Genomic DNA, 26642 nt, shown 5'->3' with positions numbered 1-26642 from the left:
AGGGTAGAGGGGTCCTAGACAAACATCTGCTGGTCTGTGGGGGGCCTGAAGTGCAGAGAGAAACTATCCCCAAGGGTCACACAGTGAAAAAGTCACCAAAGAGAAACAGTGGACCTGCCACCATCAGGCACATAGTGGCCTCATCTCAGGATGTGGCTGGTTGGAAATGACAGCGGTGGATGGCGCTGTCATGGGCTGTGACACCATGAAGGAGCAGGGCCACCCTCCCCTGCTCACAAAGGTTGTTCGTCCTCAGCACTGTGTCCACTGGACGCTGCAGGTAGCGCACGAGTAAGGGCCCCCCCAGCAGTGACTCCACTCCTGGGACTCTGTCCCCATGTCGTTCCCTTCACCTGACTTGTTCCCTCACATCTGTCCCTGTGAGAACGACCCCAGATGTCCCCAGCCTGGAGGGTCTCAGCTCTTCTGACTGCAGCAAGGAGGGCCACCTGGGTCCCGTCACTGCAGGGAACTCAGCTCTGCCAGCAGCCAGAGTCAGTAACTCAGACTGGTCCCTGGGTCACCCCAAAACAAAAGCAAACAAACAAACAAAAAATAGCAGCCGGTAGACACCTTAAATACAGACTGGCAGGAGCCGTGCTGGATTCTGACCCAGAAAATTGTTAGATAATAGATTTGTATTGCATTAGGTCATGAAGTTTATACTATTACAGCAAAATAGAAAGTTAACCCAATAAGGACTGGGAAAAATGTGCCCAGGAGGTAAACTATGACCCTGGTGAGTCATCCATGGGGTTAGATCTAGAAAGAGCTCTGTCAAAGGGTGACAATTATTGACACATTTATTTAACACATGTGACCTGACACCCACATGCAGGGGGAGGGGACACACGGTGAACAGTCACAGTGACGAAGATGATGAGGAGGAAGAGCAGCCTTTCCCCAGGACCCAGAGGTGACAGGAACCTCGGGAACCTCAGTGGGTGGTCAGTGGTGGGCGTCCCTGTCCTGGACGTGGGTCCCACCATGTGATGAAACTTCCACTGACGTCCGTCTGCCCCCTCCCCCCACCGTCCTGCTCACAGAGGACCTCCAGGTGGGAGGTGGGAGGGGGGGGTCTGCTCTGTGCCCACAGGTCACAGGCTGGTTCAGAGAGTGGCTGCTGGTCCCTTCTCAGCCTGTGTGATGGGGTCACTGTGAGTTCACCCCCTGGACCACGGCGTCCTGTAGAGCCCATCAGTGAAGGGTGGACCACGGCTCTGACAGTTGACCTTGGAGGATCCAAGTGGGGTGTGGCCTTCACAGTCACCTGCAGTGACCTTTACCCTTAGTGCCCTGGGAGGGACCCTCAGGGCTGCCCATGACCCTGCCCAACAGGACACTCAGCTGCAAAGGGACAGATGAGAGGGAGGGGGAGGGGCAGGGGATGAACATCTCCCAGCAGCACTAGATTCCGTGTGAATTATAGATGTGAGTGAACTTGGCCCTGCCTCAGTTTCCACACTTTCTAAATGAGGCTGTTTCACAGGGTGGTTGTGAGGATGAGTGAGATTCACCTGAAGCAGGTAGCACAGCACCAGGTACTTGTGAAGTCACGTATAGATGTCAGCTCTGGTTGTTTGAAGCCCCTGACTCACCTTTGGAAAGCTAACCCACTGTTTGCACCGTGGTCTCCTCATCTCTCGTGTGGAAAAACTGAGTGTCACTGAAGTCCATCACTCAGCGTGGTTTCAGTGAGTGTTTTCTTGCTGAGACGTTTGCTGTTCAGGAGGCCCTCAGCTCCAGGCTGGGCAGCGAGAAGCAGAGACGTTTCTTCAGCCTGAGGGTCCCCATTCCCACCAGCTGAGCCCGGGGACACTGGGGTCTCCAGGGAAGGGTCAGGCCCTGGGTTAGACACAGGGGACATTCCCACCAATTTCTGTGCTGGGCAAATGGTCAAGGGAGTGGGCTCGAACATCATAATCCAGAAAACAGGCCTCAGAGGCCCAGAGAAGCGGGTGTGTGGGAAGGTGAAGATGTGAGACCCATCGAGGGCATTGTAGAACGAGACCTCCCCCAGCTCATAGTCCAGAAACACCCCCACCCTCCCAGGGGGGCTTGCATTGGTCAGTGGGGTCCGGGGTTCCGTGAGAGCCCAGTAACCCTTCTCAGGATTCAGCTCCACTGTCCAGAATCCATACCTGGGGGCCATTTTAACATTCTTGTTTTTCCTCACATTCTCCCTGCACACCCCAACATTCCAATTGTTTCTGTCCCGAATGTCCAACTCCCAGAAGTGTCTCCCTGACGTGAAGCTCTCACAGCCCAGCACACACTCATTCCCCTGAAATCTCTCGGGGCTTTCTGGCAGGTTCTGCCATGTGTCTGCCCACTGCAGGCTCCTCTTGTCCGCAGAAACCAGGAGGGTGGGGTGCGCCGTGTCTGGATCCAGAAACACATCCGCTGCAGGGGGTCAGAGGGCATGGGGTCAGCTGTGGTGCCTGGACATCAGAGCCTCAGCCTTCAAGACCTGGGTCTGGGCCGGAGGCCAAGCCCACACTCAGGGGTCCCCAGCCCACCCTGGACATGACCCTCAGCCGTGCCAGGGACACTGCAGGGGTCTTTGGACTGGTGAGGAAGAGGAGGGTGAGGAGGGTTCAGATCTACCATATTCTTGTTTCTGCCCCAAAATGTACATGCCCACCTGTGCTGTACAGTCATGTGTATTAAATGTCAGCCCTGGCCCTGCCCCCTGAGCTGGGTGATATTTTTTCCTGCACAGTCTCTCTGTCCTCAGACACCAGCTAAGGAATATCTGAGTTCATTATCATATCTGAGAAGTGGGGGTAAAACTCTGATCTCTGGGTAGGAATAGGACAAATGGGTGGTATGCTGAGCCCCAGGCTGGGCACAGAGGAAGTGCCTGGTGTGACAACAGACACCGTGTCCCTCCTGTGCTCGGGGCCAGGCTGGGGCCACATGAGCTCTGGGGTCCTTTCCCATCTCTCCCACCCCCTCTGGCCCAGGACTCAGTCCTCCATGGACAGCACCCCTGGGCCCCTGGGCTCTGGTTACTGTGGGGTTTGGCCAAGGGGAGGCGCAGGCTAAACACAGGAAGGAGGGAGGAGAAGGGACACAGCGCTGACCCCCACGTCCCCCAGGGAGGTGCTCCACCACAGCTCCTCCCCCAGGAGCCCCCCCCCCCCAAGCCCCAGCTGCCTCCTCCAGGCCCCAGGGAGTCCTCCCTGTCCCTCTGCCCTCGGCCCAGGGGTGGTCACAGCCCCCACTGCTGGGAGCCCTGGGGCCCCAGTCGCCCTGTTGGTTTCCATTACCACCACTCTGTCTCTGGCTGTAAACAAATTAAGCCATTCTTCTTGTCATGTATTTCCTTCACGTCTTCTTGCTGTGACCTCTGACCCACCTCACTGTCCTCAGCCAGTACACCAAAGCCTCCAGGTGACAGTCATCCGTGTCCCTTAAACATGGCCATGAGCACCTTTGTCACCAACAGCTAGAGTGACAGGGGCACCGAGGTCAACTCCACACTGGGGATCATGTGTATTATAAAGGGTCACCTGTCACAGGACCACCGGGAGGTGTGGCTGGTGCTGCCGCGTTCTTTGTCCCTGTTCCTGTCAGTCATCAGTGCCCGAGTCACAGTGTGAGAAAGTGCTGTAAGGGGTGTGTTGTCAGGGAACAATCTGTGCAGGTTTTGGGGTCCTCTGTCCTCTCTGACTCTGCACCCCTGTGAGGGAATCACCCTATAACACTGTCTGTTTGATTCTAGGAGTCCCCCACCTGGTTTTAGGTCTTATGACACCTTCTCCTCACCGTGGTCATTACCGTCAGACAAACACCCCCTACAAACAGGCCGTCTGTCTCCTGCGGGTGTTCTGACAACACACAGTCACCTCCTCACTCGGTCCTTGTCCCAGCCCTCACAGAGCAGCAGTGACTGTGGGACAAGGCAGAACTCGGGGACACACAGGGGCAGGAGGGGAGGAGCCTGGTCAGGTCACCCCTCCCTCTCCCTGCAGCCCCTCCCTCCAGCCCCGCCCCTCCTGCCTCTGCCTCCCACAGAGACCTGTGGGCCCCAGGACACCTGCTGTCCCTGGTCCCTGAGATCTAGACAGCAGGTGGGCACACCTTTGAGACCACGACTTCAGGTCACCTCCCTCAGGCAAGACCTGGAGAGGAAAGGGAGCTGGGGCCCTCGGGGGTTGTCCTGGGGACACAGGGGACCCACTCACCAGGCTGGAAGAGGGCCATCTTCCACTCTGGAAGGAAGGAGACACAGACAAGGAAAGGTCATTCTCTCTGTGCCCCCCCAACCCCCTGTCCTCACGGAACCTCTTCTCTCTCCTCTCCTCAGTCCCCTCCAGCGTCCACTCCCCTCGTCTGCAGCTCTGCGGGCCAGGCTGAACCCTCTCCCAGTGCTGGGCTTCCCTCCGTCACGCTGGGGCCGTGGGGACACGACCAGGCTGTGCCGGGTGTGGGCGTGGGTGTCAGCAGGGTGAGGGGACACTGGGTCTGGAAGGTCCTCTCTGCGTGACCAGACAGGAGGGGGTGGTGCAGACACAGAGAATGAGCCTCTGAGCAGGACGGGATGGCCCCTCCCCCAGCAGGAAAGGCTGCACCTGCTTCCCCCACAGGAGCCTGGAAACCAGAGAGCCTCAGGCTCACTCACCTGCATAGGCCTGAGACCGTTCCTCACCTGCAGTGGAGACAGACGGTCACCTGAACTGTCCTTTCTGAGTCGGTTCCTTTCTCTCCCTTGTGCTCCCTGTCATCTCCCTGTGTGCCCCCCCTCCCCCCCTCCCCCTCTGCCTGTTCCCTCCTGGGCTCCCCCTCCTCTTTCCATCAGCTGCAGCTCAGGACCCCCAGGCGCCCTACAGGGCTGTCCCAGGGTCACCGCACAGCTGTCCTGTCCGTGTCTGTGCAGCAGTGACCTCTCACCCCTGCTTAGATTCTGAAGTTTCAGTTACCTCCTGCCAACCACGGTTGGGAATGGTGAATGAAAGTTGCAGAAAAAAAACAATTGAAAGTTTTAAATTACACATCAGTCTGAGCAGCGAGATGAGGTCCCCTGCTGTCTGCTCCGACCTGTCCCCTCACGAATCCCCCCCCCGAGTCCAGCTTGTGCCCCCTGGGGATCCCCACCCCCCCTTAGTCCCTGAGGAGCGTCTCTGTGACATACGGATGGTCGCAGTGTCACAGCGCTGGTCTTCAGTCACACGTATTTTACCAGTAATGACCCCAAAGTGCAAGAACAGTGATTCTGCAGTGCTGGTGTACCAACGAGGAGCCTTCCTTTACGTGAAAAGGAAAAACCTTGAGTATTCTGGGTTTGTTACCATCTGTGGTTAGACAGCCCCTGGGTGACCCGGACCGAGTCCCTGTCATATAAACGATGACCACGTTCCAGGACCTGGGTGCGACTGCGCACACGCTGCCCTGTGTACACATGTGTGTACCTGTGTGCTGGGATTCACTGAATTCAATCTGCATTATTTCCTTCTAGAAATAACGGGGCAACCTAATGAGACAATTTCTGACATGATTTTTTCAGCAGTAACAATAAATCTGTCACAACTGACACGGCCACTCCTGTGTTTAAGACACTTTTCGCTCCTTCTGCCTTTTGTGTCAGTGGGCTACAGAGTTTGTGAGCCAATCAGGGAGGGAAGGACTCCCACACTGAGTCACCTGCCCCGCCCACTCTCTGGGGTTGCCAGGTTGTCCCTCACGAGCGCCCCCTGGTGGAGAGAGACCTCAGCTGGTTTCCCCCTGCGACACACCACTGCCTGGTCCCCCATCAGCGTCCTCATTCCTTCCCCTGGGAGGTTAGGGGGGAGGGAAGGGGCTGAAATATCCGAACACAGAGGCTGAGCTGTGGGTCCGGGTGACTCACGTGGCAGGTACTGGATGTTTGTCCACCCTGCAGGGAACAACGTGAGGGGTCAGTGACTCGGATAATGAAGGGACCCCAGGACGTGTGGGCCGGGGATCGCCACTTACTGAGTTCATCCTGCAGCTTCTCTGGAAATAAGCCGAAAAAGAGAGTCCTTTAAAGGGGATCGAACAGGGGACCTGTGTGGTGGGTGCGGGGTGGGGCCGGGAGGTGGCGACCATCTTACAGCTGGGCCTCACCTTTGGCACCTCGCTCCTGCTGCTCCTTGACCTGAGCTGCTTCTTTCTCCGCCTGAGCTGCTTCTTTCTCCGCCTGCGCTGCTTCTTTCTCCGCTCGCTCCCTCTCCTTCTCCTGGGACAGGGCCTGGTTCTTCTTCTGCTGTCGCCACAAGAAGTAGCCCGCCCCCGCCAGGAGCCCCAGCAGAGCCGGCAGGGTCACGCCCAGGGCCACCACCCAGGGCTGCGCGTTCCGGAAGAAGGGGCCTGCGAAGGGTGAGCCTCAGCTGATGGCCACCCTGGGTCTCAGAGTATCTGGGGACTGAAAACAATCGTTCTCTCCCCAAAGTGCCCAGAACTTTCACTGGCACATAACACCGTTGTCTTGAAGCAACTGCCTCTCACGTGGGAATATTTTGAAATTAAAAGAACATATACAAGAACATGGAAATCTCTCCACTGCTCCTCCCTCTGCCATTTATTATCTCCTTGTGACTCAGTTTAATCTGGGCATTAAGGATGTGAACTTCGGGGCTGGAGACCTGGGCTCCAATTCTGGGTCTTCCACCTGACTAGCTCTGTGACCTAGAACTAATGACTTAACCACCTGTTCCTGGTGTCCTGTTCAGTAAGAGGATTAAATTAATGTTTATACCTAGTGAGTGCCATGCCAGTGTTTGTTAAATTTTAAAAACATTAATATAATTTTTATTTTATTTTGTTCACACCGCCGACGGCACTCCACACCAGCGAGTCCACAGGTTGTTCTCTCTGCTCCCCTGGGTCTGGGCGACCTTCCCGCCTCAGCACAGGGAGCAGGTCCGTGTCTGCTCTCACAGGGCAGCGCCCCCTGCACACACAGCCCATCTGGGCACTTGACTCTTTGTTACTATAGTTAACGGTGCAGGAAATAACCTTTTACATGAGTCATTACATGAAGTGGGAGCTGATCTGTCAGATAATGTCCCACAAGTGGGATCTTGCATAACTGAACAACTAGTTTGGATGAGGGGGCTCTAATGTCCCCAATGGAAGTTGTGCTTATTGACACCAAAAATATACCAAACAGTAACCACAAAACTGTAGAGTGACTATCTCCCTCAAATTCCACCATCATAATGTGATACCAACCACCTCGTTTTTTCCTTTGTTGCCAGTCTCACAGGTGGGAATCACCTCCCTAGTCAGGGAGACTGGACACCTTTTCCTGAGTCATTTCCTTTTCTGTGAACTGATAATTCCTGTTCTTTGCTCTTTGTTCTACTGGGTTGTTTTATATTTTAAGGAGATCAGCCCTTTTTCTAAGATTTGCATGGTACACATTTTCCCCTTTTCTCATGTTTTTGCTGACCTTGACCATTTGTCCCCAGTTCCCATCCCCTGGCACCGTGTGTGGCCGCAGGAAGAGCTCAGAAGGTGTCTGTGACACAAACAGCTTCATGGGGAAGGAGCAGCAGGTCCCTGCTCTGTCCCTTCTGTTCCCTGCACAGACCCAGGTCAGCAGCAGACAACCACACCTTCCCCCGGGGGGCACCCAGGAGCCCAGGGCAGTGGGCAGGACACTCACCTGGGATGGAAAGGCTGGCTGACCTTTCCTGGCCCAGCAGGGGGTTTCTGATGACACAGGAGACCCCCTCCCCAGAGCCACCTTCCAGGATCACAGAGGCTGAGGCTGCATAAAGGCCCTGGGGGTCTGCAGCCTCTGTGTCCCCCTCAGCAGACAAGCTGTGTCCCCTGGCGTCTCTCCACTGGATCTGGGGCTGCGGGTACCAGCCGGCAGACGTGCACTCCAGACGGATCCCTCCAGCCTCGTAGCCCTTCATTTCAACGTGGGGGTCAGAGACCAGCGCTGGGGAGGGACAGTGAGTCTGAATCCTGGGGAGCCCTCTGCACTGGTAGGGGTCTCCACAGCAGGGAGGGGCACGCCCACCCTGGATGAGCCCAGCATGGATTCACAGGAGCTGTTCCCAGAGTGTGCTGTGCAGGAGAGACTGACCCACGGTGTGACCACAGCCTGACCATGGCTGGACCCTCGTGCTGCATCCAGGGGGATCTGGGCTGGAAATGACATTGTTTCCCCTAAATCCCCTTAGAGACTGCTGGGCCCTCCCCTCCCCCATGTCCCAAATGTCCCAGACATGCTGGTTCCTGGAACAGCCCCTCTTTCCACTCTGGAGAAGCATGTAAATTCCCCCTTAGTGATGCGGTTCACACCCCAGTGCCCCGATCCATCCCTCCTGTCCTGTGTGAGCCTCTGCCCTGCCGTGTGGGGGAAGGATCTGCAGCTCGTCTTGCCACTACCCCAGCTGTGTGTTACATGTGTGTCCCCTGGAGAAACTCCTGATGTAATTCATGCTGCAGGTGTCAGCCTCTTTTGGGGTCTCTCCACCATGAGAGGTTTCTATCACATGTCTCTGGAGAGGGAAAAACTTCTCCACAGAGGAGCACTGACCCAGGCAGGAGCTGTGCAGTTTTACCACTGACACTGAATCCCTAAACACAAGGGGAGCAGGGGGAAGCCCCTTACAGACCTGAGAGGACAGAGTCCTGTGGGGAGGACTCTCTTCAAAGGACCTGTGGCCTACAGGGAGGGACAGTGTCGGGCTCAGGAGGCCCCACAGGGACAAAGCCAGGACCCCCCACAGTCCGTCCCCTGCCGGGCTTCCCAGGGACCCACCAGGCAGAAGCCCAGGGCGGGGCTGTGTCCTGAGAAGGTGAAGTGCAGCCCTGACACCCGGACACGAGCACTTTCATGGGGCAGCACCTCAGACAAGGTCACTCTGTCACTGGGATGGATCAGGACAAAGTCAAGACCACTCAGGTCTCAGCACAGTGGGGTCAGGTGCTCATGAGGAGCTGAGAGTGCTCTCAAGTGGGCTTGGAGACTGTGCCCTTGAGCCCAGGGAAACGATGTGAGGTCAATACATGAGTCTCACCTGCAACCTTCAGCTCCACCTGGGCTTTTTCATAGATGTCTCCATCTTGGAAATAACACAGGTAGTTTCCACTGTCAGAGGCTCTGAGGTCGAGAATCCAGAGAGCAGCCTTCCCCACAGTGATGTCCTCTCTTAAAATCGAAGTTCTCCCTCGATACTCTGCTGCCGGCGTGTCCTCCTGCCCGTGTGCGTACGTGTGCACTCCCTGCCTGGGGCTGGATCGCTCCCACGTCAGCTCCATGGTCTCAGCGCTCATCTCCGGGGACAGGTGACAGGGCAGCTCAGCGTCTTCACCCACCATGGCCAGGATGGGCTCGGGGGGTCCAACCACAGCAAACTGAGCTGGTCATCAGAAGGGGGGGCTCTGTCAGAGGGAGCTGGGGCCAGAGGACCAGGGGGTGCCCCAGCAGGGAGGGCGAGGGGAGAGACACCTAGACAGGAACTCAGTCCTCACACAGGTGGGTCTGGACGGGCCTCTCAGGGGTGGGGGGAGTCCAGGGTTCTGACTGGGCCCCAAGGGAAAGGCTTCAGGTGCACGAACGCAGAGCAGGTCCTACCTGAGCAGGGGCTGAGCAGCTGGACCACGGCGAGGCAGACAGGGAGGGCAGGCAGACGGGGGACCAGGCACCTCACCATCGTTCCCTGCTGGGCAGACAGAGATGCCAGGAGGGTCTGGGTGGCAGTGACGACCTGGGAGAAGGCGGAGAATTTCCACATTAAGACACTGCCTCTACAGGGCCGGCAGGGGGCACAACCAGGATCCCTGCTGACCAGAGAGCCTCACCTAGAAATGTCTGCTGGGAAATCTCTTCACCTTGGATCCCAACATAGAAATCACCCAGGAAACATGGAACGGTAGTGTACATACCCTAACCCTCTCCATCAGGGAGTGCGGGGCTCTCCTGTGCGAACGTGCTCAGAGTTCCTCCACTCACCCACACTTCCTGCCACAGGGAGGTGCCAGCTCCCAGCATCTCCCTCTGAGAAAGGCAGGCCCTCTGCTCTGTGTCCCCATCCCACTGCTGCCCCCTGTAGGCCATGCCCTGTACAGCAGCCAGCTCTTCCTGACCCCTCCCCTCCAGGGGCTCCCATTCCACCCAGAGCAGAAGCCCAGTCCTTTGCACCCTGTACTTTTACAATTACCTGAATGTCTTAAATGTTAAAAGTTTTCACAGTGTGGGATGTATTTCCACTTATTTCTGGAGATATTTATTGTTTTTTATTCCTGATCACAGCCAAGTATAAAATGACCAAAATATTATTAATAGTAATAATAATAATAGAATAAAATATTTATTATTTGATGGAAATCATAGACTTTGATTTATATGAGTGTAAATATTTCTCAATACATTTTGAATATATACACACACAGAATGGCTTTAAAATGTTTTTCGTTTGAAAGATTTAGTCTCAAAGAAAAAAATCAGGCAATATCACAAAGGTTTATATTTAAGTGTGTTCATGATGGTAAAATCTGTAATAGCAAAGTGTAGATACAATTTAAATACCCAAACTGCAGCCAATTTTGTTACAAATACATAGAAAACCTCTTCCTTAAAAACATGATTCCTAAACCAACAACCCACATAATCTCAGTGGTGGAAAGCTGAAGGCTGTTCCTGTGGATCAGGAAGAAGAAACAGATGCCCATGATGACCACTTCCATTCAGTACAGGGTTGGGAGTCCTAGCCACACTAATTGGACAAGACAGAGAAATAAATATCATACAAATCAGAGAGGAAAAAGTAAAATTCTCACCATTTGCAGATGGCATAATAAAAAGTAGAGAAAAGCCTGAGAACTCCACAAAAAAAAAAAACCCCAAACAACTATTAGAACTAGTATGAATGGAGTCACACTGCAGGATATAAAAGCATAAACCCACTGCATTTCTACACAGCAATACTGAATATTCAGAATGACACATTCCTCAAATCCCATTTTCAATATCATACAGAAGGACAAAGTATCTAGGACTCAATGTAAGTAAAGAGGTGGCGGACCTGTACACTGACAACTGTAGGACAATGAGGACAGAAACTGAGGAAACACAAATAAGTGGGAACATACAGTGTGCTGGTGTTGGGAAGGGTTCATATTGTCCCAATGTCCGCACTGCCTACAGCAACACACAGATGCAGTGCAATCCCTACTATAATACCAACCACCTACTTCTCAAAGGTACAACAACTAACCCTAAAATGTACGTGGAAACACAAAACACTCTGAACAGCCAGAGAAACCCTGAGACAGAATGAAGTTGGTGGTGTCACACTCCCTGACATGACAGGACGTCACACGTCTGCACTGAAGAGACAGCAGGACCTGGCAGGACAGCAGTCACCAGAGTCAATGGGACAGACCAGAGAGCCAGCAACGAGTCCCCGCTTCTGTGGGCAATCGGTCTGAGGTGAAGAGACCCTCTCCAACATGCTGTTGTCAGACCTGGACGGATACGTGCAAAAGGGTGTGACTGCATCCCTTTCCTAGACCAAGTCCAAGAAAAACACACAAAATAAAATGAAAGATTTAAATGTAAAATCTGAAACCATAAAACTGGATGAAAACATGGGCAATGAATTCTCTACATCACTCCTGGCAATATCATTTTGGGTATGTCCCCTGAGGCACGGACAAAAAGTGAACAAATAAATGAATGAGACTATCTCAAAGTAACAAGTGATTGCCCAGCACAGGAAACCACCAACAAAATGAAAACACCATGTAGTAAATGAAGAAGATATTTGCCAATAATACAATGAAAAAAGTGTTCAGCCCTGAGTGGTGTGGCTCAGTGTGTCGAGTGCCAGCCTGAGAACCCAAAGGTCGCCAGTTCGATTCCCAGGGAGGGCACAGGCCTGGGGTGCTGGCCGGGTCCCTGGCAGGGAGCACCTGAGAGGAAACTGATTGATGTTTCTCTTGCCCTTCAATGTCTCTCTCGCTCTCTTTCTCCCTCCTTTTCCCTCTCTCTACAAATAAATGGAAATGTAAACTGAATAAATAAATAAAATAAGCAGTTAATAATAGGACCCACTTTTTTTTTCTGTCAGCAATTTGAGTTTCAGCATTGTGATAAAACACTTAGCCAATGGACCATTACTTATTTTCATCCTCCAGTACGACCCACTTTTTAAACAGTGTTTAATGTTCAGAATTTAGAAAGAACTCAGATAACCAAACACCAAAAAACCAGACAATCCAATTTAGAAAATGAGCTGTGGGCCTGAACACACATTTCTCCAGAGAGGAGGTACAGACGGCCGACAGACACACGGACTGGAACCCCCCTGTGGTCAGACAGTGTGTAGTTCTGCATTCCTCAACCGTTGTGTGTGTGGAGGCTTCGGAATGTTCTATACTACAAGTATGTCTTTAACAATCTTCTTTACACACACATCTTTATTATATCCTCACACAAGGACATTTTTCTTCATTACTTCTAGAGGGAGAGGAAGGGTGGAGGAGAGAGTAGGACGATGAACAGACAAAGAGAGTGGGCGGGAGAGAGACACATCAGTTGGCTGCCCCTCCTAGGCTACAAAATCCGGGGATGGAATCCAACACCCAGGTCTGTGCCCTGACCAGGAATCGAACCCCCAGCCTTTGGTGTGTGGGACGATGCTCTAACCAACTAAGCCACACTGGCCAGGGTTGTACAATAAATCTTTAAGACACACACCTGGTAACCCACCCCACCATTCTTTCCACATTATCTCTGTAAATGATGACCTGCTCACTTATATGTGCCTCAGATAAACAGCCAGTTTGCTGAGGAATCCCAGACACTGACTTCAGAAGGAGCTCACTGCACCCTCAGACATTCGGCTCTGGGAGGTTTGCTGACCTCGACCAGGAACCTGAACAGACTGTGCTGTTTGCACATTGTCTCCTCGACACAGAACTCTCAACACCCTCCTTTCCATATTTTTGTTGTGTTTTTTTTCCTTCCTTCTTCCTTTTTACAAAAACCCCTGCCCATGTGCCATTGATCAGATGGTCTTTGAGCTGAGACCCCCTGATGTCCAGCTGCAGGCCCTTGAATGGACCTACTTTCCTCCCACCAGTCCCTGTCTCTCCACTATTGGCTTTCGAGCAGCAGGCAGCTGAACCTGGGTTTGGTGTCAGCCTCTCTCCTAGAATCTCCTAGAACACGTTCCCAGAGACCAGCAGGAGAGACGGTGAGGGGCCTTGCCCCTCTCTGACCACAGGAAGTTCCCAGGGACGGGCAGGTGTCCAGCTCCCTGGTTCCCGTTGTCTCCCTCCCACAGGTGTCCCAGTGCAGACCTTACCTGCCCTGCTCTGAGCTCCCCCTGTGCCCTCACCTGCAGGCTCACAGCCCCACACTCCTTCTCTGGGTGAGGGACACCCTGCAGGCTCCCCCAGCGCCTCAGCCTTTCTCCCAAGGGGCCCTGGGGCCCTGGCTCTCACCAGCTCCCCCAATTAACCTTCACTCTCCAGTGGAAAATACCAGAGCAAAGGTACTGGATGGCCCTTTCTTATAGGTGAGTCTCTTATCCAGAAGAAAGGGTGGGGAAGAAGAAAGGGTGCTCAGCAAGGGAAACAGGGCAAAGTCCGTCTATGAAAACAGTTTTTCTCTGATTGGCTCACAACCGTGTCTCTCATCATTCGCTGGGCAGAAAATTTGGCATGAACTCTGACCCCGTGTTGGATGGGGCAGTGCAGACCAGCTCCAGCCCTGACTCCCACCCTCTGGGTCTCTCTGTGTGGTCACCTGCGTGAATCAGTCCTGGGTGTGGATGTGTGTGAGCAGTATCTCACTGTACACACCTGCTTCATGTCACTTGTGTCACAGTGTGTTCAGCAGACGAACCAGGACAGAGCAGCAGAGGGCAGTGTGTGAGCAGAGGAGGTGCAGGAGTTACAGCGTCACTGTGGTCGTTGACTAACGTCTTTGACAGCAGAGCCCAGTGCAGGTGTGACAGAGAGAGGGCAGGCCCCCCAACCTGTCCTGGCCCCTGTGACACTCAGGTCTCAGATCCACTCCCAGGCAGCACCGTGTTCAGGTTCCCACGGGCGGTGCTGTCAGGGACCGATGGGCAGGTTCCAGGTTTTCCAGGGAAGGTTCATGGGGGCGTTGCTGAGAGGGTCCATCCACCCTCTGCCCCCATCTGAGCTGCACCTGGGTTTCAGGTGTGTTCACTTCTCTCTGCTGCAGGGTCTGTGTTCTCTGAGGTCGGACAGGAGAGGCTGTGAATGTGTCTGTTCGGGGACTTTGGGACCAACAGAAGCCTGGGACCTCCACATACACTAATGCATCTGTGCTTCAAAACAAACACTCAACATTTCAGGAGACTCTGTGGACTGTTCTCCGTGGGTCTGCAGTGCAGAGCTCAGCTGATTCAGCAGGTCTTCCCTGGGCCTGGTTGATGGGGCCAGCTCCACGGCTCTCTCCATTCCGGTGCCCGAAGTCACAAGACTCGTGTTCCATCGCTCCACCCTCTCCTTACGCCCCCTTCATCCCATCATTGTCCCGAAGTCCCGGTACCCCGAACACCGTCTTCCTCTTAACTTTTCAGATGCTGATCTTGAGGCTCTTCTGCCCCCTGGTGGCCGCCGCGCTTCACTGCAGTCCGTGCCCCTGGGAACCGTGCTGCAGTCCCTCTGCTGCTGGGTCCCCCCAGGTACCTACGTCTTTCTTTAATATAACTTCAAATGTTTTTTTAAAACTGTGATACGCAGTAGGAAATGCATTTTATATTGGAACTGAGGACACACACTCACATTTATATACACTGTATAGTCTCATAGTTCAGCTCGAGTTTCTCACGTAAACGTCGCTCACTGCGCAGTGTGTGCATGTCCCCCACCAGCGGCGCAGGCCCTGCAGGTGGCGCTGCTCCGGGAGGACCGTCTGTCCGCGGGAACGCGGCGCCCCCAGGCCTGCGGGGCTCTGCTCTGCTTGTCCCAGGGAGAGAACTCGGACACTCAAAAACTCACCTTCGTTCTGAAACCTAACAACGCCCTTGTTTCCCTTCACGTTAATGCTGTCAGAGCCCCTTAGCTGGGCCGGAGGCGGAGCACGGAGCTTTTCTGGTGCAGACGGACAAGTATCTGGTTGACATCCCCCGCCCGCCCTCCCCCATCGGTGAGGACGTCTCCCTACGAACCACACGCCCGCGAACACGCCGAACAGCGGCCCCGCGGCCCCCAGGTCTGGGGGTCCCCTCGGGGCGGCTGAAACAGCAGAGCCTCGCGGTGCCCGTTCCCGCGGCTGGAGGCCTGAGCTCCGGTCCCGGCGGGTCAGTTCCAGCCCCTGCCCGGGTTCAGGCGACGGTGGAGGGTGGGGAGGGGGGGTGGTGCCGGCAGTCTTTGGCGGTTCCAGGCCTGTGGAAGCTTCACGCTGTCTCCGCCTGGTTCCCACGGGGCTTCCCCGAGACACGTGTCTCCCTCCCGTTTCCCGTGGAGACAGAAGCGGGTCAGTCCCGTGTTCGGGCCAAAAGCACGGACGACAGAAGCTCCACTTGCGTGTCTGCGGGAAGGCCCTCCGCTGACTTGCCTGCGCGCTGACGCCATCTCCTCTGACGGCCTCTCCTCCGAGCTCCTTCATTCCGTGTTTCACCCGCACACCGCGAGGGGCAGGGAAGGACCCCCGATACTTACTGAGGGCGGCAGGGGTGGGAGCCCGGGCTCCCCACCACACCCTGCGGGGGTCAGACCGTGTTACTGGGGAAACAATACACAGTTTGGTCACTGAAGAGAAGGTCGGGAGTGGAGGATGTGGCCGTACTCCGCAGCCCTCCTGCTGGTGCTGTTTTCTCCCCTGGAGACACAGGGAACCCACAAACCACTCGGGGGCAAGTCACAGCTGCAGGGAACGGAAATGTCGGCCCCCGCAGACAAGGTTTCCCCGGGGCGCGGCCGGCCGATGCGTCGGAACCAGGCGGAATACAAGGTTCCACCTGCTGCGTGAGGGGCGGGGCCTCGGGGCGCGGACACCTGGGCACTAAGTGATGCTGACGGTTCAGGAAAGGAGCTGAAATGAACGTCTCCCACTTTCTCTGCACCTTCTCTGATCTGCCCCCTTTTCTGTTCAAGTCATATGATCTCGAGTGCGCTTTCTAGCTGGAAACTTTCCGAATTGCCCAAAACACCTGAGACCCTGTGCCCTCCACCTCCCAGGAAAGGAATTCAGGCCACTCACCTGCCCCCAGGTCAGGGGTCCTGAGGCCTCCCAAGGAGACCCCGACCCCCTCGACAGTGCTGTCTGCTCCCCCCTCTGTACCCCTTGCTCTTGCCCCAAACCACTCAGGGAGAGGCCCCTCCTGTCCTGAGGCCCTGCAGCCCCCAGTTCTTGGGTGATTTTCTCTTGAACAGAGGATGTCAGACTCACTAATAAACAGTTCGAGTTTGTCACTTGACTTGGCTAGGAGAGAAATCGCACAAGCACCTGGAGTCTCAGTGGGAAGGACCCGAATGAATAAAAACCTTCCACAGCCACACTCCAGGCTGAGCCGCCATCACTGTTGCCGGGTTACTGCAACCCCCTCCCACCCCTCCCACCCCTCCCTGCCTTCCTCCCAACTCCCCCCCCACCCCGCCCCTCCAGGGGTCAGGCCATGCCAGTGCGACCTCAGCACAGCGCCTCCCCGTGGTCACCTTACTGCTCTGCTCCAGTCCCTGCCCTGGCTCCTGTCTCACTGAGACTCCACCACAGGCCCCCTGGGACCTGCTTCGCCCCGTCTGGTCTGGGCCCCTTCCAGGTCTGCACCCCCCTCCTCCCATTCTCCCTGCACTCAGTCCCTCCACCCACACCTGCCCCCTGGGTTCCTCAAAACTGCCAGATGTGCTGCTGCCTCAGGCCCCAGCACCTGCCCCTCCTGCTCCCTGGTGCTCACCCCTCACGTGCCCTGTTGCCCCTTCTCACAGGAGCCTCCCCTCACCTTTCCAGTTCCATCACCGCTCCCCTGCCTCTAGCCCCCCAGATATTCTCCCCAGATTAATTTTCTACAGCGCTTATCACCATCTGATATAATAATTATTTTACTCAGTTAAGTGTTTTATAGATTACTTTCTGCTTCTGTACAATATGAGGCCCTTGATGGTGGGATGTTCATGCATTTTGTTCCCTGATTTAGTTCCTATTTCTAGGACAATGTCTAAAACATATGTGATCCTTGCTGAGTGTTTGTTGAATGACTTTATGAGTGTCTGTAGATATAGACTTTCCCAGCTTTGTGCTTAGAAAACCCCAGGGGCAGGAGGGGAGGCTTCAGCATCAGCACCACCAGGTGCAGACAGGCCCCTGCCCCCACCACTCTCCACGGTGTGTGATTGTTCTGAACACACAAACGTAGCTGCAGCATCAGAACTACAACAGGGAAAATGAGCAGATTTATCCTCAGAGAAGAGGCTCCTCCTCCTGGGATGGGAGACTCTGTGATGCCCCCTGTGAGGAGGGGAGAGTCTCAGCTCAGCTGCAGCCTGAGCTCCTCAGGGCCCAGGACCCTCCCAGCCCCACCCCTTCCCCAGCCCCACTCAGGCTCCCAACTGTCTGCTGAGGGTCCTGTGTCCACGGGCTGGGCCCCCAGAGGGCAGGGAGCTGACCTGGAAGGAAGACCCCAGAGCCCCTCTCCTGGCCCAGCAGGTGTTACTGACGGAGCAGGGCTTGTCCTCACAGAGCTGTCCCTGATGGTCACAACCATGGTGACCCTGCAGAGGCTGCTGTGTCCTCAGTGTGAGCCTCCTCCAGGGTGGGCATGAGCTCACCATAGGGGTCCCCCACACTGCATAGGGCTCTGGATACCACCTTCTGGAGGCACACTCCAGCGAGACACCCCAATCGTCCTGGCCCTTCATCTCAGTGAGGGGCTTGGACCCTACACCTGTGACAGACAAATAGTCTAAAATGTCTAATCCAATGCATGTTCCCGGCGAGGACCCTTGGAGATCTCTGAGCAGCAGCAGGGGCTACTCCGTGGGGTTCCATCGTCTCCCCTGCTCACGGCCCCACTGAGCTCCCTGTGCTTCTCAGGACTCCATGCCCACAGCTCAGCAGGACACACCCCCTCACTGGGCCCTCGGGCAGGAGGAAGCCCCCTGCCAGGGTAGAGGGGTCCTCGACAAACATCTGCTGGTCTGTGGGGGGTCATTGATGCTGCAGGTAGCGCTCGAGCAAGGGCCCCACCAGCAGTGACTCCACTCCTGGGACCCTGTCCCCATGTCGTTCCCTTCAGCTGACTTGTTCCCTCACATCTGTCCCTGCGAGAACGACCCTAGATGTTCCCAGCCTGGAGGGTCTCAGCTCCTCCGACAGCAGCAAGAGGGGCCACCTGGGTCCTGTCAGTGCAGGGAACTCAGCTCTGCCAGCAGCCAGAGTCAGCAACGCAGACTCGTCGCTGGATGTCACCCTCGAAAGGACAAACCAGACAAACTAAGAGAGCAGCCTGCAGACACCTGTAGATACAGTCTGGGGAGAGCCACACTGGACTTCTGACCTACAGAGACTGTGAGATAACTAGATTTTGTGCTGTGCTAGGTCCCGTGAAATGTGTAGGGTGTCTATCACAGCATCAGTAGAAAACCAATAATATAATGAGGATTTGGTGAGAATGTTCCAAGGAGATAAACTCTGAACCTGGTGAGTTAACTGTGGGACTTAAACCTTGAAAAAACTCCATTGAAGCTTAAAGATTAGTCACAACTTTACTTAACACATGTGACATGACACCCACATGCAGGGCGAGGAAACACACAGTGAACAGTCACAGTGACGAAGATGATGAGGAAGAGCGGCCTTTCTCCATGACCCACAGGTGACAGGAACCTCGGGAACCTCAGTGGGTGGTCAGTGGTGGGCGTCCCTGTCCTGGACGTGGGTCCCACCGTGTGATGGAACTTCCACTGACGTCCGTCTGCCCCCCTCCCCCCCACCGTCCTGCTCACAGAGGACCTCCAGGTGGGAGGTGGGGGGGAGGGTCTGCTCTGTGCCCGCAGGTCACAGGCTGGTTCAGAAAGTGGCCGCTGGTCCCTTCTCAGCCTGTGTGATGGGGGTCACTGTGAGTTCATCCCTCTGGACCACGGCGTCCTGCAGAGCCAGTCAGTGAAGGGTGGACCATGGCTCTGACAGTTGACCTTGAAGGATCCAAGTGGGGTGTGGCCTTCACAGTCACCTGCAGTGACCTTGACCCTTGGTGCCCTGGGAGGGACCCTCAGGGCTACCCATGACCCTTCCCAACAGGACACTCAGCTGCAAAGAGACAGACGAGAGGGAGGGGGAGGGGCAGAGGCCGAACATCTCCCAGCAGCACCACATTCCGTGTGAATTATGTACATCAGTGAACTTAGCCCTGCCTCAGTTTCCACACTTTCTAAATGAGGCTGCCTCACAGGGTGGTTGTGAGGATGAGGTAGATTCACCTGAAGCAGGTAGCACAGCACCCAGTACATGCGAAGTTACCAGAGATGTCAGCTCTGGTTGTTCAAAGCCCCTGACTCACCTTTGGAAAGTTAACTCACTGTCTGCACCCTGGTCTCCTCGTCTCTCGTGTGGAAACATTGAGTGAATGTCAGTGAAGTCCGTCACTCAGTGTGTTTTTAGTGTTTTCTTGCTGAGAGGTTTGCTGTTCAGGGGGCCCTCAGCTCCAGGCGGGGCAGCGAGAAGCAGAGTCGTTTCTTCAGCCTGAGGGTCCCCATTCCTGTCAGCTGAGCCCGGGGACACTGGGGTCTCCAGGGAAGGGTCAGGCCCTGGGTCAGGCAGGAGAGATTTCCTCACTGCTTCTTGCGCTGGCCTAATGGTCAAGGGAGGGGGGTGCACTGACGAAACCCAGAAAACAGGCCTCAGAGGCCCAGAGAAGCGGGTGTGTGGGAAGGTGAAGATGTGAGACCCGTCGAGGGCATTGTAGAACGAGACCTCCCCCCGCTCATAGTCCAGGAAAACCCCCACCCTCTCAGGGGGGCTCACGTTGGTCAGTGTGGTTGAGGGGCTTGTGAGAGTTATTTGGGAATCCCAATTATACAGCTCGATTATCCAGAATCCATCCTCAGGCGTCATTTCAACCATTAATTTCCTCTCTACATTCTCCCTGCACACCCCAACACACCACTCTATCCTGTCCCCCACCTCCACCTCCCAGAAATGTCTCCCCGACGTGAAGCTCTCACAGCCCAGCACACAGAGATTTTCTTGAAATCTCTCCAGGTTGTCTGGCAGGTTCTGCCATGTGAATGACGCCTTCAGGCTCCTCTTGTCCTCAGAAACATGGAGTCTGGGGTGCGCAGTGTCTGGATCCAGAAACACATCCGCTGCAGGGGGTCAGAGGGCGTGGGGTCAGCCGTGGTGCCCGGACCTCAGAGCCTCAGCCTTCAAGGCCTGGGTCCGGGCAGGAGGCTGAGCCCAGAGCCTGGGTCCCCATCCTGCCCAGATTGACCCTCAGCTGTGCCAAGGGAAACTGCAGGGGTCTTGTGTTTGATGCAGGAAGGGGAGGGTGAGGAGGGTTTGGGACTACCATCTACCTGTTTCCGCTTCCCCAGAATTTTCTGTGCCCACCTGTGCTGTACAGTCACATGGATTAAACATCTGCCCTAGCTCTGCCCCCTGAGCTGGAGGTGTCCTTTCTGCACGGTCTCCCTTTCAGACACCAGCTATGGAATATCTTGGCTCTCAATTTCCTATCTGTAAAATGGGGGTAAAAATACTAATGTCTAGGGTGGAGTAAGACAAATGGGTGGTATACTGAGCCCCAGGCTGGGCACAGAGGAAGTGCCTGGTGTGACAACAGACACCGCGTCCCTCCTGTGCTCGGGGCCAGGCTGGGCTCCATGTGCTCTGGGGTCCACTCCCCACCTGTCCCACCCCCTCTGGCCCAGGACTCAGTCCTCCATGGACAGCACCCCTGGGCCCTGGGCTCTGGTTACTGTTGGGTTTGGCCAATGGGAAGTGCAGGCTAAACAGGGGAAGGAGGGAGGAGAGGGGGCACAGCGCTGACCCCCACGACCCCCTGGGAGATGCTGCACCACAGCACCTCCCCCCAGGAGCCCCCCAAGAGCCCCAGCTGCCTCACTGTCCTCAGCCAGCACACCAAGGCCTCCAGATGACCGTCATCCGTGCCCCTTAAAGATGGCCGTGAGCAATTTTGTCACTAACAGCCAGAGTGACAGGAGCACCGAGGTCAACTCCACACTGGGGACCATGTTGATAATAAAGGGTCACCTGTCACAGGACCACCGGGAGGTGTGGCTGGTGCTGCCCCATTCTCTTTCCCTGTGCCTGTCAGTCATCAGTGCCCGAGTCACAGTGTGAGAAAGTGCTGTAAGGGGTGTGTTGTCAGGGAATAATCTGTGCAGGTTGGGGAGTCCTCTGTCCTCTCTGGCCCTGCACCCCTGTGAGTTCATCACCCTACAGCACAGTCTGTTGTAGTCTGAGGAGTTGTCTGCATCGTTTTTAGGTCGTAAGACACCTTCTCCTCACCGTGGTCATTACAGTCAGACAAACACCCCCTTCAAACAGGCCGTCTGTTTCCTGCGGGCGTTCTGACAACACACAGTCACCACCTCACTCAGTCCTTGTCCCAGCCCTCACAGAGCAGCAGTGACTGTGGAACACGGCAGAACTCGGGGACACACAGGGGCAGGAGGGGAGGAGCCTGGTCAGGTCCCCCCTCCCTCTCCCTGCAGCCCCTCCCTCCAGCCCCGCCCCTCCTGCCTCTTCCTCCCACAGAGACCTGTGGGCCCCAGGACAGCCCTGTCCCTGGTCCCTGGGCTCTGGGCAGCAGGTGGGGCACACCTTTGAGACCATCGACCTCAGGTCACCCTCCCTAGAACTGTCCCAGTCAAGAGTTGGAGAGGAAAGAGGGAGCAGGGGCCCTCGGGGGGTTGTCCTGGGGACACAGAGGGACCCACTCACCAGGCTGGAAGAGGGCCGTCTTCCACTCTGGAAGGAAGGAGACACAGACAAGGAAAGGTCACTCTTTCTGTCCCCCCCCCGCCACTGTCCTCACTGAGCCTCTTCTCTCTCCTCTCCTCAGTCCCCTCCAGCGTCCACTCCCCTCATCTGCAGCTCTGCGGGCCAGGCTGCACCCTCTCCCAGTGCTGGGCTTCCCTCCATCATGCTGGGGCCGTGGGGACACGACCAGGCTGTGCCGGGTGTGGGCGTGGGTGTCAGCAGGGTGAGGGGACACTGGGTCTGGAAGGTCCTCTCTGAGTGACCAGACAGGAGGGGGTGGTGCAGACACAGAGAATGAGCCTCTGAGCAGGACGGGATGGCCCCTCCCCCAGCAGGAAAGGCTGCACCTGCTTCCCCCACAGGAGCCGGGAAACCAGAGAGCCTCAGGCTCACTCACCTGCATAGGCCTGAGACCGCTCCTCACCTGCAGTGGAGACAGACAGTCACCTGAACTGTCCTTTCTGAGTCGGTTCCTTTCTCTCCCTTGTGCCCCCCTGTCATCTTCCCTGTGTGCCCCCCCCCCTCCCCCCCACCCCCTCTGCCTGTTCCCTCCCCAGCGCCCCCTCCTCTTTCCATCAGCTGCAGCTCAGGACCCCCCAGGCGCCCTGCAGGGAGCTGTCCCAGGGTCACCGCACAGCTGTCCTGTCCGTGTCTGTGCAGCAGTCACCTCTCATCCCTGCTTTAGCTTCTGAAGTTTCAGTTACCTTCTGTCAACCACGGGTTGGGGATAGTGAATAAAAATTGCAGAAACAAACAGTTCATGAGTTTTAAATTGCACATCAGTCTGAGCAGCGTGATGAGGTCCCCTGCTGTCTGCCTAGAACTGCCCCCTCACAAATTTCCCTGAGTCCAGCACGTCCCCCCTTGGGGTCCCTCCCCGCCTTAGTCCCTGAGGAGCGTCTCTGTGACAGACGGATGGTCACATTATCACAGCGCTGGTGTTCAGTCACCCGTATTTTACCAGTAATGACCCCAACGTGCAAGAACAGTGATGCTGCAATGCTGCTGTGCCAACGAGAAGCCTTCCTTTACGTGAAAAGGGAAAAACCCTCGTGTGTTCAGGGTTTGGGACTATCTGTGGTCAGACAGCCCCTGGGGAACCTGGACTGTGACCCTGTCATATAAGCGATGACCAGGTTCTCCAGGACCTGAGTGTGTCTGCGCACACGCTGCCCTGTGTACACACGCGTGTACCTGTGTGCTGGGATTCATTCCCCTCAATCTGCATTATTTCCTGCCCACTCCGGAAACAGCGGGGCAACCTAATGGGAAAATTTCAGATACTATTTTTTCAGCAGTAACGGTAAGTCCGTGACAACTGCCACGGCCACTCCTGTGTTTAAGACACTTTTCGCTCCTTCTGCCTTTTGTGTCAGTGGGCTACTGAGTTTGTGAACCAATCAGGGCGGGAAGGACTCCCACACTGAGTCACCTCCCCCTGCCCCACTCTTTCTGGGGTTGCCAGGGTGTCCCTGCACGAGCGCCCCCCTGGTGGAGAGAGACCTCAGCTGCCTTTCCCCACTGAGACAGACCACTGCCTGGTCCCCATTCAGCGTCCTCATTTCTTCCCCTGGGACGTTAGTGGGGAGGACACTGGCTGAAATATCTGGGCAGAGAGGCTGAGATGCGGGTCCGGGTACTCACGTGGTAGGTACGGGATGTTTGTCCACCCTGCAGGGAACAACGTGAGGGGTCAGTGACATGGGTAATGCAGGGTCCCCAGGAGTTGTGGGCTGGGGATCGCCACTTACTGAGTTCATCCTGCAGCTTCTCTGGAAACAAACAGAAAAAGAAAGTCCTTTAAAGGGGATGGAATAAAGGATCCGCATGCGGGGTGCGGGGTGGGGCCGGGAGGTGGCGACCACCTGCAGCTGGGGCCTCACCTTTGGCGCCTCGCTCCCTGCTGCTCCTTGACCTGAGCTGCTTCTTTCTCCGCCTGAGCTGCTTCTTTCTCCGCCTGCGCTGCTTCTTTCTCTGCTCGATCCCACTCCTTCTCCTGGGACAGGGCCTGGTTCTTCTTCTGCTGCCGCCAGAGGAAGTAGCCCGCCCCCGCCAGGAGCCCCCAGCAGAGCCGGCAGGGTCACGCCCAGGGCCACCACCCAGGGCTGCGCGTTCCGGAAGAAGGGGCCTGCGAAGGGTGAGCCTCAGCTGATGGCCACCCTGGGTCTCAGAGTATCTGGGGACTGAAAACAATCGTTCTCTCCCCAAAGTGCCCAGAACTTTCACTGGCACATAACACCGTTGTCTTGCAGTAACTGCCTCTCAGGGAATATTTTGATTATGAAAGAACGTATACAAAGTCATTGAAATCTCTCCACTGCTCCTCCCTCTGCCATTTATTATCTTCTTCTGAGTCACTTCAATCTGGGGATTAAGAATATGAACCTTGGGATGGGAGGACCTGGGTTCCAATTCTGGGTCTTCCACCTGACTAGCTCTGTGACCTTGAACTACTGACTTAACCACCTGTTCCTGGTGTCCTGTTCAGTAAGAGGATTAAATTAATGCTTACACAGTGCCTGACACGTAGTGAGTACCATGAAAGTTTTATTAAATTTCAAAAACATAGATACATTTTTATCTTATCTTGTTTACAGTGAAAACAGCACTGCTATATCAGCTGGTCTGCATGTTGTTCCCTCTGCTCCCCTGGGTCTGGGCGACCTTCCCGCCTCAGCACAGGGGGCAGGTCTGTGTCTGCTCTCACAGGGCAGCACCCGCTGCACACACGGCCCATCGGGGGCGCTTGCACCGTCTCTGACTCTTTGTTGTTACAGTTCATGGTGCAGGAAATAACCGTTCATATGAGTCATTACACACAAATGTGAGCTGACCTGTCAGATAAAGTCCCAGATGTGGGGTCTGGCATAACTGAATGAGCACTCTGGATACGGTGGCTCTGGTGTCCCCAGTGGGAGTTGTGCTCACTGACACCAAACATACGCCAAACAATAGCCACAAACCTGTAAGAGTCACTGTCTCCCCACAATTCCACCATCAGAATGTGTTACCAACCACCTCGTTTTTTCCTTTGTTGCCAGTCTCACAGGTGGGAATCACCTCCCTAGTCAGGGAGATTGGACACCTTTTCCTGAGTCATTTCCTGTTCTATGAACTGATACTTCCTGTTGTTTGCTCATTGTTCTACTGGGTTGTTTTATATTTTAAGGAGATCAGCCCTTTTTCTAAGATTTGTGTTGTACAAATTTTTCCCCTTTTCTCATGTCTTTGCTGATCTTGACCATTTGTCCCCAGTCCCCATCCCCTGGCACTGTGTGTGGCCGCAGGAAGTGCTCAGAAGGTGTCTGTGACACAAACAGCTTCATGGGGAGGGAGCAGCAGGTCCCTGCTCTGTCCCTTCTGTTCCCTGCACAGACCCAGGTCAGCAGCAGACAACCCACACCTTCCCCCAGGGGCCACCCAGGAGCCCAGGGCAGTGGGCAGGGCACTCACCTGGGATGGAAAGCCTGGCTGACCTCTCCTGGCCCAGCAGGGTTTTCTGATGACACAGGAGACCCCCTCCCCAGAGCCACCTTCCAGGATCACAGAGGCTGAGGCTGCATAAAGGCCCTGGGGGTCTGCAGCCTCTGTGGCCACCTCAGCAGACAAGCTGTGTCCCCTGGCGTCTCTCCACTGGATCTGGGGCTGCGGGTACCAGCCGGCAGACGTGCACTCCACACGGATCCCTCCAGCCTCGTAGCCCTTCATTTCAACGTGGGGGGTCAGAGCCCAGCGCTGGGGAGGAACAGTGAGTCTGAATCCTGGGGAGCCCTCTGCACTGGTGGGGGTCTCCACAGCAGGGAGGGGCACACCCACCCTGGATGAGCCCAGCAGGGATTCACAGGAGCTGCTCCCCAGAGTGTGCTGTGCAGGAGAGACTGACCCACAGTGTGACCACTGCCTGAGCATCGCTGGACCCTCCTGCTGGATCCAGGGGGATCTGGGCCAGAGCAGACATTGTTTCCCCTAAATCCCTGTAGAGACTGCTGGATCCTCCCTTCTCCCCATGTCCCAGACATGCTGGTTCCTGGAACAGCCCCTCACCCCACCCTGGGCAAGCATGTAAGTTCCCTGTTAGCTGAAGCAGGTCCCACCCCAGTGCCCCTATCCATCCCGCCTGTCCTGTGTGAGCCTCTGCCCTGCCTGTGTGGGGGGAAAGGATCTGCACCTTGTCTTGCTGCTGCCCCAGCTGTGTGCTGTATGCTGTGTCCCCATGGGAAACTCTGATGTAATTAATGCTGCAGGTGTCAGCCTCTTTGGGGGTTCCTCCGCATGGGAAGTTTCTATCACGTGTCTCTGGAGAGGGGAACACTTCTCCACAGAAGAGCGCTGACCCAGGCAGGAACTGTGGGGTTTTTCCTACTGACACTGAATCCCTCAACACAAGGGGAGCAGGGGGAAGCCCCTTACAGACCTGAGAGGACAGAGTCCTGTGGGGAGGACTCTCTTCAAAGGACCTGTGGTCTACAGGGAGGGACAGTGTCTGGTCAGGAGGCCCCACAGGGACAAAGCCAGGACCCCCCACAGTCCATCCCCTGCCGGGCTCCCCAGGGACCCACCAGGCAGAAGCCCAGGGCAGGGCTGTGTCCTGAGAAGGTGAAGTGCAGCCCTGACACCCGGACACGAGCACTTTCACGGGGCAGCACCTCAGACAAGGTCACTCTGTCCCTGGGACGGGTCAGGACAAAGTCAAGACCACTCAGCAGTCGGTCTGAGCACAGAGGAAGCAGGAACA

The 26642-nt window shown here is 55.7% G+C and overlaps 2 protein-coding genes and 1 non-coding gene across 5 annotated transcripts in view; all 3 read right to left on the bottom strand.

Moving 5' to 3' along the window:
- Positions 1-785: 785 nt before the first annotated feature.
- LOC123804530 (butyrophilin subfamily 3 member A3-like) lies at positions 786-15074 on the bottom strand. Its single transcript, XM_045816893.1, has 10 exons — positions 13795-15074; positions 9560-9692; positions 9003-9344; positions 7634-7915; positions 6091-6333; positions 5959-5979; positions 5852-5878; positions 4628-4654; positions 4191-4217; positions 786-2403 (listed from the first exon to the last, which is right to left on the bottom strand). Exons 1-10 carry the CDS (start codon positions 13801-13803, stop codon positions 1664-1666), a joined length of 1851 nt encoding a protein of 616 aa, XP_045672849.1. The 5' UTR covers positions 13804-15074; the 3' UTR covers positions 786-1663.
- On the bottom strand, positions 12044-12129 carry LOC123804898. Its single transcript, XR_006783249.1, has one exon. It is a non-coding gene; the product is annotated as a small nucleolar RNA SNORD71 (small nucleolar RNA).
- A 3964-nt stretch (positions 15075-19038) lies between the features above and the next one.
- Positions 19039-26642, bottom strand: part of LOC123804533 (butyrophilin subfamily 3 member A3-like) — a 32143-nt gene continuing 24539 nt past the window's right edge. For all 3 annotated transcript variants that reach the window (XM_045816894.1, XM_045816897.1, XM_045816895.1), the window contains 3 exons: positions 22305-22331; positions 21869-21895; positions 19039-20268 (listed from right to left, as the gene is read on the bottom strand). In XM_045816894.1, the coding sequence (XP_045672850.1) occupies positions 19550-20268; positions 21869-21895; positions 22305-22331 (773 nt within the window). In that variant the 3' untranslated portion in view covers positions 19039-19549. The remainder of the gene's footprint in view (positions 20269-21868; positions 21896-22304; positions 22332-26642) is intronic.

The sequence above is a fragment of the Phyllostomus hastatus genome, unplaced genomic scaffold (assembly GCF_019186645.2).
Source record: "Phyllostomus hastatus isolate PE091 unplaced genomic scaffold, TTU_PhHast_1.1 phas_scaffold_216, whole genome shotgun sequence".
Lineage (NCBI taxonomy): Eukaryota > Metazoa > Chordata > Mammalia > Chiroptera > Phyllostomidae > Phyllostomus > Phyllostomus hastatus.
This window is presented reverse-complemented; position numbering and strand designations above follow the sequence as displayed.